We start from the raw sequence: 10,864 nt of genomic DNA on the forward strand, positions 1-10,864 counted from the left end.
ACCAACACTAACCTTGAAATAGAGAGTGTCGTTTTTAAATGTTGGTGGATTGTCATCCACATCAAGTATGTTTATAGTAATAGCAACTGAGGAGCTTAATTTGGGGGTTCCTTGGTCAACAGCAAAAGCTACAAGGTCATATCTGTCTATGTGCTCTCGGTCTAACCTGTTGTTAAAATAGAATTGTAGGTTTAGTTGGAAAAAAACTGTTTTAAACAGAACCTTAAAAGCATAAAACAAGTAAAAAAAAATACAATTTACGGTAAAATATCAACAACAAATCAGTAAAAAATTCTCTTTAATTTAAAAAGGATAGCCTAATATAATATAGCCTATATATAATTTAAAAGAATACTGTTGCTCAAAATAAAAAGATATACATTTCAAAGAACTTGAATCATATCATATTGTCAGTTACTGAGAGTATGATGTTTTTGCCTAAGCACATAATTATCTAATTACGCTACATTAAAACAAATAGTCTTTGATTATTAAAACACTTACGGTAGGGCTGTTCTTATATCTCCACTGTGCGGATCCACAGAAAAATACCCGTTTCCATTATTACCCCCCTCAAAAGTGTATCTTATTTCGCCATTATTACTGGAATCACGATCAGTTGCGTGTATAGTAAGCACACGTTGAGAAACTCTGCTGTCTTCTGATACTTCTCCTGTGTTAAGTAGTGTAGTGTTAATATATGTATTGTATTGCTGTATAGGTGAAAATCACATTGAAATGATATTATGTTATAGCATGTTTTACACTCAAAAAAAAGAAAAACATAAATTTGTTGTTAGTCATACATTACATACAAAATGCAATTGTAGACTTTCGCATAGCATAACCTGCCTGGCACAATGCACTTGAAATAACAACACTAAACAGACCATACAGCTTATTTCCACTGATAAAAGGCTTATGTATATTATAACAAGCATTATCAGTACAATTTATGTATTTCATTACGACAGCTCTGTACATGCAGAATACTTACTTATTTTTAAACCGGCTGGAAAATGGTCCGGTGCTAATTTTGCATGGAAAGTAATAAATTGTAAAAATAAATTGTAAAAAGGCGACACTTTTTGGCCCACAACAGTAAAGTAACAGTATGAGAATTTAATTATTAGCCTTAAATTCTCATTATTACAATAGGGCAGTGTAGATATTTAGTTTTACAGTGCATAGTGTGTACTACCACCAGTTTTAACATTTGACAAAAAATGGGGAGAATTACTAAACCTTAAAACTACACTGCAAAAAATAACAAATTTGAAAAACCAAAATATTTTGTTTCGATTTTTATAAATAAACAATGTTGTATTTAAGAAACGTTTAAGGGAAATTGTAATTGAGTTAGGCCTACAGCACAAAACCCAAACTGGCAGCAGACACATGGCACCCGTGACAGTGCAAAGCAGTAAGCTGTCTACACTCTACACCATGCTTTAAATAATGAATGAGCGCATGAGGCATATGCTAACCTTGGTATTTTGTCTGTTGAAAAACAGGGGCGTTGTCATTTATGTCCGTGAGCGATATTTCCACAACAGCTCTGTCTTCTTCAGGGGGTATACCATTGTCACGGGCAATGACGCCCAACATTATTTTTGAAAGGTTGTCAAAATCGAGTTTTTGTCGGGTACGGATTTCGCCATTGTTGGAATTAATTTGAAAATTGCTGCAAAAAATTTAAATTAAATGAGAAAAATTACGCCTTTTGCTCTATATGCATATTTCGTTTGGGGTACCACTTAATTCAAAATACTATTTTTGCTCAATACACAAGTAAAACTAGATAGTTTACCATGTGAAAATGTTCCATTCTAATCTACATGGGTGGATCCTGCAGCATAACACATTATTTTACCTCAACAAGCATTGTTTAAAAAGGTACACAGCTACACTCCCTACCCAATTCCCCCCCTTACATACAAAAAACGAACAGTATTTACCTGACAGCATCTGAGAAGCAATACGTTATTCTTGCATTATCTCCTATGTCTCCATCCACCGCATGTACTTGTACAACCAAGTGACCTATCAGTACATTCTCAGGCAAAGTCACAGGGTAATAGTTAGGTTCGAAAATTGGGGTATGTGAATTTGTGTCTGTAACATTGATGTATACAAACGTTGTGTTTTTAAGAGACCCATCGCTGGCTTCAACAGTAAGTCTATAATGGCGTTGCTCATTATAATCCAATGCCTTTGCAAGGCTGATTTTTCCAATGCCATTTCGACTGATTATACTGAATTTTCGATCTTGATTTCCAGCAATTATTCTGTAACTAATACTGATTGTAGCATCCGTGTCAGGGTCCCTTGCTTCTATGTTTATTATTGGAGATTTTAAAGCCATATCTTCAGCAACTCGCTTCTGGTAGCTGTTTGAAGTAAAGTATGGAGCGTTGTCATTCACATCGCGTACATTTATGGTAACTTGTGTTGTTGCGGTGCGTCGTGGGCTCCCGTGGTCACTAGCTTGCACTGTAAATGTATAACTGCCTTGCCTCTCATGGTCTAACTTTTGGGATAGCTGTATGGTGCCGTTTTGTAGGTCAATCCGGAAAGGGACTGGGGATCCTCTATTTAAGATGGTGTAAGCAATCCGGGAGCTAGATCTAAGAGCATCCCCATCTTCTGCTTCAACTTGGAGGATCTTAGAACCAACAGGGGCACTTTCGAGAACCACTTTGTTGTATGGTGAACTTATAAAGTGCGGAGTGTTGTCATTTATGTCCAAAACTTGAACGTTTACTAAGCCTGATGTGTTAGAGAGAGCAGGACGGCCGTTGTCTGTTGCACGGACCCTTAACTGGTATCTTTTAGTTACTTCGTAGTCCAAGCGAGCAATTAGTGAAATTTCTCCGGTTTGTGGGTTTATTCGGAAAGTTCTGCGGCCAGAGTATAGGACATAGGACACTAAACCATTCATGCCAGAGTCTGCATCTGTAGCAGAAATATTAGCAATTATGGAATTCACTCTTGCATTTTCGTACACACGTACGTTGTACTGAGCCCTAGTAAATTGTGGGTGATTGTCGTTTACATCCTCAATGGTAACAGTAACTGGTACAGTGCTATTACGAGATGGTGAGCCTTGGTCTCTTGCCGCAATTGTTAGCAAGTACTGTGAATGTGCCTCACGGTCAATAAGACCATTTACAATAAGGTTCCCTTCTTGTGTGATAGCAAAAGCATTGGTATGAGGCACACTACGCACAATAGAGTATGTCAGTTCCCCATTTTTCCCACTGTCAGCATCATCTGCCTTCACAGTTTGAATTTGGGTCCTGATCGCTTGATTTTCACGGATTGCTACATTGTATCCTGACGGTCGTTCAAAAATAGGACTGTTGTCATTAACGTCTATAACATACACCTTCAGGGTACCACGGGCTTGGTTAATATCTGGCCTTACCGCGAATACGTTAAAAAAATGGACGCTCATGTCCTCTCTGTCAAGAGAACTATTTGTGGTTATAACTCCAGTGTGCGGATCAATTCGAAATAACTCAAGACTGTGGCGATTTTGTCTTGGTTCTAATCTGTACACTACGTTTTGTGTGGCAACTTCGTTTCTGGCGTACGCTCTCATGGTTGTAACTGGTGAACCAGCGGGCAGGTTTTCTGATATACGAACGCTTCTGTTGGGAACTTGGAAGTAAACGTAGTCAGAGGTTCCCCTTCTACGCCTGCCTCCTCTCGAAGCGAAAGTATGGGAGAGTCCAGAAGAGTAATGGACTATAACACGTGAAACCTGGGGTGGAAGTGTAAAATTGCTTGTTCTACACTCCAAAATTGTCTGGTCAAACGCAAGGTGGCGTGAGCTGTAAACTCTACGATGAAAGGTTGGGCAACTACATAATGTTGCTGGTGTTAATGAGTTTGGACAGCGACTTGGAACACCTCGTCTAAGAAGTCGTTCAAACTCTTTCCTTTTTAGAAAAACGTTGACTGCCTTTTCTTGTCTAGATAAAATGTTTTTTTTAGAGTTTTTGATAAATGATGCTTTGAATTCCACAAAAAATGGTATTATAGATTCAAATTTGCCATTTTTTGACCGAAGTGTCACTTCAAATGATGTGAAATCAGTCCAGGACGATTTGGCTGGTGAATATCTCAGAGATTTTGAGTGTTTATCATAATATAAAGCACTGGTTTGAGATAATTTCGGGTTCAAAGTGGCGTCGAATTTTTTATGGATACCAGTGAAGTTAAAGATAGTGCAGTCTTCTTGTAGATTCTCTTCGACAATGATTTTATATCCATAAGTAAAGACGACACACACTTGGAATAGGAGAATAATCCTCAAAAGGACAACCATTTTTGCAAACTAATAAAACAACATCCTTTAATATAAAATGCCTGCAGCAGATATAAAATTATTGTATTTTTTTATCAGAAAACAACCTTTTGAATTACACTTTATACTATGATATGCGTGAAAAGGGAATAATTTATTTTTTCATGAAAAAATAAGTGTTTGAAATTTGCTATAGGTTACATAGTAAACTCGTAAAACTTTATTGCGTAGTTAAAATAGTAATAAAACCCAATTCATATAGCATGGCTTAATCAATGTGGTTTTTCTTATTAATAAATTACATATTGGTTACTTTGTTCTGCTACAATTCATGTTATTTGCCATTTTTGCAAAATTATTATTTTAACTATTTACTATTACATAGGAAACCTAAGCAATTTGTAGAAAATATGCAAATTGCATTTATTTTTAACAAGAACTACATGTTTCTTAGTTTTAAAACTGACTTTGAAACATTGCTTATCTATTTTAATTTTATAAATCAAAATTTTTCGATTATATTCTTATCAAACATTTCAGGACTTACATAACTCAAAATAATTATAAAACATAACTATAAGTAATGATACTTCATATTGAATTCATACCACAAATATACAATATTCCCAAAAATATCTAAGTGAAAACGATTTTGCAAATTTTTATTTGACCTTTTCGCGTCAAAGTTTTTTTAAAAGTTTCGAAACTAATTTACAAATTATACCTTCGAATTTACAATAATACTTCTAACAAAACAATTCTACTTTTGCGTTATAGTATTCAAACTGCACTTGCAAACACCTAAGCTTCTTCTTTTTGTATATTTTTAAATTCCTAGTTTTTTTAAATGTCTGTAAATTTTAGAAGCGACGTTTCTAACGCAAGCGATTCGGCCAACAGCTCTGCTTGTGGGCGGGAAGAAAGGGTCCACATAGAAATAATATAACAGCAGAGAGAAATTGTGCGGTGTGGTTGTTGCGGTGATTTAAATTTAAAGAAAAACAATAAAATATTGCATTGTAACGTGAGGTGAACAGTATTGGTCTCTTTTAAAAAGATAAGTTAGAATTCATTGGGAAATATAGCAAAGAAAGGCTTAAAAGTAACAGTTTAACGACTGTAATTTAACGGGCCAATAAGCAATGTGAATAAAACGTATAAAACCGTTTCTTGTCCTATTTTGCTGTGTAAGAACTTACTTGTTTGAAAAACTCGATTGGTCTCTACCATAATATCTCATTTGAACTATGCAGCAGCGATTTCCGAAACCGAATGACTAGTTCAACATCCTAATCCAATTAGCCTACCGCTAATTTTGTCCCAAATTCCAGCGTCGTATAGGCCAATTTAATTTCTTCATTTTAGAAGGAAATAGGCCAAAACTTGAATACTTTTAACCCAAATATATAAAGGTCAGCCAATATCTTTAATCTTTTGTGTATATTTTTGTAACCCATACTTAAAAGGTGTTGAAATGAGCAAGTGTTTTGTATTACGAATACATATGTTTCACAGTAAAACGCGAGTGCGAACAACATAATAATGATACTGTATTAAGAACCTTTAATGCCACTATGAAGTAATTACAAAAAATGAACGCAAATGATCTGAAATAAATATTATTCCTGATTTGTTAAAAGAAGCGGCTCTTTCTCTTGCAACTTGTATGAATCATGTCTATAGTAGGTTGGCTGAATTATCCCAATTACAATCGCTGCAAGAGCTGTCATTGCTACTGGAAATGCTGTAGAGGCAGATGGGCCTATTGTACTGAGCATGACCCGCCCAATGATAGGATATATAAGCCTGAAAATGCCCATGCCGATAATGTTAACCATAGTGACCAGCATAGTAGGTTTCGGGTAAGTAACTTCGACTAGTAGTTCAAACAGTGAGGTATTAGCAATTCCGAGAGATAAGCCAAGTACCACGACACCTGCGTACACGCATTGAAGTATACGCAGTCGGATGCCAATTAAAATCACTACGCATGATAAGCACTCGAATAGAATGCTGTAAAACACGACTTCTTTGTATTTATGCGTCTTAGTAATGATTGGGCCCGCAATAAATCCACCTACTGTGTAAGTTAACCAGCCGCCCATTAGCACTAATCCAGCTTTTTGATTCAGCCAGGTGTATTTGCAGAACGTAGTCGATAGAATGGATGACAGTAGGACGCTGTTGTTTCGCAGTACGGGATTTGCAGCTCCAAATGCGAACCACACAGCGACGAAGTATTTATTGGTGAAAAGTTCCTTTATAACCTGTTTGTATTCTTTTAATGCAGCGCTGAAGCTTTTGTCTCGGTTGCTTTCTGTTCTCAAATGCTTCGCTTTTGCTTGAGCTTGACTTGGTGGCAAAGGCGGCTCGTCCTTCACAGCAGCAAAAATCGCAAACGTGAGCACTAACGATATTATTGTAAACACCAAGAATAGAATCGTCAAGCGAAATCCAATTTCCTTGTTCGGCATAGCCACCCAAACTATAGCAGGGGTTAAAATTGAGCCTACAGATTCACCTACGCCCCGTCCTACAACTTGTAGAGCAACGGCGGTAGCAACTTCGTTTACGGGGAACCAGAGTGCAGCGGTAGGCGGAGGTATAGACCATGATATAATGTTGCTGAAACCCATAATAGTTTGTCCTGCAATAATAGCGATGTAGCCTTTCCTGGTCGAACAACCTACTGTAGTCAAAGCAAAACCAAGTATAAGAGAAGCTGTCATAACGAGATAGGAATTCCTGAACCCCAGTCTAGATGTCACCCAAGACATAGGTAAAGACATGGTTAGGAAAACGACCGATTGAGCAAGAATAAACCAATCCACTTGCCAGGGCTGTACGTCCAGGTATTTAGTAAATACACTGTTGATTGGGCCGTAACAAGACTGGTTAAAACCACGTAGAAAAATAGCGGTGCATGAAATAAATAGTATCACCCATCTTCTGGTGTAACTTTGGATTTCGTATTCTATACTTGAACGTGATGAAGTAGAGACTGATGTCGAGTTATCTGGCGTGTTTTTTTTTGGATCGACCTCTGTCAGTGACGACTCTGTCATTATTTCGAAGCACGAAAATATGTTTATTTTCGTCAAAAATCCGGTATTTTCGTCACAGATCTGGTGTTTTCAAGAACTTTCAAAACAACACAGACTATTTTACTACTTTCTGTAAACATAACAACAATAATTATTTAAAAGTAAAATGAATAGGAACTCGTAAGTAAGAACGAGGTGCATCAAACAGAACACCCGTGTTATAACGACTGTCGTTGCACCGCCATGCAAGAATTTAAAGTTACTTTTAATTAATACTACAGTCTAAGCCTATTTTTATTATGCATATTTAATTTTTATATCTAATATGCAAACACATATTAAAGGAACATTACGTAATAAACCATACGCATACACGAAATATCCTTTTAATTAACGCGTTACGACGTCGCAATAATAATATGTTGTTACGCAGACCTTTTTTATACGGTGTACATCTATTTTAGTTTGCAAAATACATTTCGTGGTTCTTAACTTTTTTTCTGTTGGAGTTTTAATAAAAAAACAAGTGTTTGTTGAAAAACTTTTATTTCAATTACTGTTAAAAAAGTAATACTCGCGTTCCACTAATGGCATTCGTACTACAAGTTTGAAAAAAAAACCCAAAAATTGTCACTCATAAAGTAACATATATACAATGTAACTCGTAAGCTGGCACAGAGTGTATATGACCCCGTGTTCTTTCATTCATACATAGGCTACTCCATAAACGAGTCAAAACTAAAACCTCACGGCGCTGAAAATACTTACTGAAGGTCTAATCATGTACGTAAAAAAAACACGTTAGAAATCTACAGACAAAATTTCCAAACAGACCAGGCCCACAATAGAGACACCTTCAGGCATTTATTACATTAAGAAAAACGAGACGGGTAAATATATAGATTTTTCTTATGAAAAGGCTGTCTTCTTTAAAACCCTGTTGACATTCGACTTATCGATTCTGTATTATACATTGATCGCTATATGTTTGGATACACAAGAATTTGTGATTAGATTTAACAGCGTAAATATCATCGCGTAACAGAAAAGGATATTACCCGACGCGTACAGATATAGTTTGACAAAACCTTACACCTTACCGATAAAACTGTACACGCCATACCGTGTTTATTGCTGAATTATTATAAAGGTATACGTTTTTTGCAAATTAGATATAGTACTGTGGAGTGAGATAGATACCGTAAACACATAACATTCAATATTTCCTAATCGTGTTTATAACAATTAACAACACTCCCGCGAGGGTACGGTTTTAAATTTCTTTAAATGTTTTTGTTTACTACCAAATAGACAAGAAAATAAAGTGAAAACATAGACCATCTTACCCCAATCTACTATAATAGTCAAAACGAGAATCATATTTAGCGATAAAGAATAAAATTGTTGGCAAAGTACATTTGAACTTTTGCGTTTCCTGCTAAGCGAATTAACGTTTTACTTTATAAATTCTGACATAAACCGATTTAACAAATAGCCTTGAGCGAATACTTGTAACGACGGTTGTTTCTTGCTGTATAATACCTACACGCTTATATAAGATACACATATACAGTAGGCTGGGGAAAGATGGGACACCTTTTAACTCTATTTTCTGGACCTATTTAGTTGTAAACAAAGCACATTCAACGAATTATAAAACTAGATCCTCACAACTCCCATAGATCTTTGTTAATTGTTTAAAACACGACACCTATTATGTGCTAAAGGTGTCCCATCCTCCCCCATCCTACTTTATATGATCACTATGGTAACTAAAATTAAGCAATACAAAATGTATATGGTTTTACTAATACTGTACTGCATTTCACTTTTTAAATACAACGTTTTGTAACTGTATATTCGCATAAAAATAAACTATCCATCTTACCTTACTGCATATATAGCCATTACCAATGCTGCAATTTCAAAACCCAACGTTTTAAAACGAGTAGCCGTTTAAAACGAACCAGAATTACACTACACGTATCCTTTAGTGTATTGTTTATACCTTTCACGAATCAAACCCAACGTTTTGACGCTATAATTCGTTTAAAACTATCCAGGAATTCGCTATACTTACAGCTTGCCACACTAAACGACCGCAGTTTACACCCTTGAATTCCACGTTAAGTAAGCATATGGTGGTGTTCACTCTCTCAAGTAAACACGACAATCTAATACCGTTTCCGCACAAAACTCGACAGAGAGCTAGCGTTCCATAAGTAATGATATACATCCTTTTCATGGCGTATTTGTCTATGATAAATTAAAAACACGCAGTTTTGATTTATATTTTGACTACAGTTTTGTAAACGGCTATTTTTCATGCACCGATTGCAGTTAAAAATCAGAAACTGAAAAATGGGGTTTGCAAGAATGCATCCAAGTTATAGAAAAATAATTTTACCAATATAAAATAGAATCGGCCAGTAAAATACAGACCAAAAGTTAAAATAAGTCTGACGATTAAATGAACGAAGTATAATAAGCTACTTTTTAGGCATATCGAGTCTCGTCTACTTAACATACAAACATAATATAACAATATTTAACTATTGAATGAATGATGTACCTGCTTATTTATTCTCGCATTGTAGGGCAACGACGACCGTTATACCACGAGCTTTTTGGTTTTAACAGTGGCTAGCGCGCTCCTATAATGTAACGCACCCGCCTCTAGTGCAGAGGTTATACGTTCGAGGCTCGACGCTGCTATCATTGCGGGCGTATTAATGTCCTTGGGCAAGACACTAAACAACAATTGATGTAATGCAGTTCTTCTGTACGCGAGGATGAATAAGTGACATTCATTTATATAAAAACTCATATCAAATACGACTTTATAAATACAAAGTGATTTTAAATAACATTTAAAAAAATGAAATTGATTTTAAATGAGGACTTCAAAAAGTAAATACTGTCATGTTTATAAATAACAGCATTGTATTAGAACACTCACCTTAGCACACAAGCTGCCATTTTAACAATCCAACTGATTGAAACCTTTATTTACATGAATGAACGGATGGCTTCATTTGGTCTCTTCTGTTACCGTTACGAAGATCGGAGTAATATACAGCATTGCAAAATACTGTAAATAACGGTATTACAACAGTCGTTGTAACACGCTTACTGGTAAGACTGAAATACATAACTGATTCTATAAAAGCGTGCTATTATAAAAGTAAGATCTAGCTTAAAACTCCTTACACCAGATAAACTACACTTAATGATTTTGCAACGATCTGCGTTTTTACATTTCTCCCCGGGGAAAAACGAAGATTGATTTAAAACAAAGAAACAAACTTTGCTCTTCTTAAACGGCTACTGGTTTGAGAGTGCTGGAAGTGTTTTTGAAATTTTCAATATCAGGTTCAAGGATCCAAAAGTCACTTTGTTTAATGGCTATCGCACCAAATCTGGCCTTAATACTAGGTCCGTGGACCATGACCTTACCTGTATAGAATAGACACTAAATTTCTGGACAGAAGATGCAGAAAATAACTCA

The 10,864-nt window shown here is 35.8% G+C and overlaps 2 protein-coding genes across 5 annotated transcripts in view; both read right to left on the bottom strand.

Moving 5' to 3' along the window:
* LOC149734887 (cadherin EGF LAG seven-pass G-type receptor 2-like) overlaps positions 1 to 4,415 on the bottom strand; it is a 28,047-nt gene extending 23,632 nt beyond the window's left edge. For 2 of the 4 annotated variants that reach the window (XM_089879492.1, XM_089879490.1), the window contains exons 1-5: positions 1,959 to 4,415; positions 1,488 to 1,684; positions 998 to 1,030; positions 505 to 673; positions 13 to 166 (exon numbers count right to left, since the gene is read on the bottom strand). In XM_089879492.1, coding sequence (XP_089735618.1) covers positions 13 to 166; positions 505 to 673; positions 998 to 1,030; positions 1,488 to 1,684; positions 1,959 to 4,333 — 2,928 coding nt within the window. In that variant the 5' untranslated portion in view covers positions 4,334 to 4,415. The remainder of the gene's footprint in view (positions 1 to 12; positions 167 to 504; positions 674 to 997; positions 1,031 to 1,487; positions 1,685 to 1,958) is intronic. The other 2 variants (XM_089879491.1, XM_089879493.1) reach the window with 2 other exon arrangements.
* A 1,366-nt stretch (positions 4,416 to 5,781) lies between these two features.
* Positions 5,782 to 9,512, bottom strand: LOC149734888 (choline/ethanolamine transporter FLVCR2-like). The gene has a single exon (XM_089879515.1). The coding sequence runs from the start codon at positions 7,375 to 7,377 to the stop codon at positions 5,932 to 5,934; it is 1,446 nt and encodes a 481-aa protein (XP_089735641.1). The 5' UTR covers positions 7,378 to 9,512; the 3' UTR covers positions 5,782 to 5,931.
* Positions 9,513 to 10,864: the final 1,352 nt, after the last annotated feature.

This window comes from Ciona robusta, chromosome 6 (assembly GCF_009617815.1).
Source record: "Ciona robusta chromosome 6, ASM961781v2".
Taxonomy (NCBI): domain Eukaryota; kingdom Metazoa; phylum Chordata; class Ascidiacea; order Phlebobranchia; family Cionidae; genus Ciona; species Ciona robusta.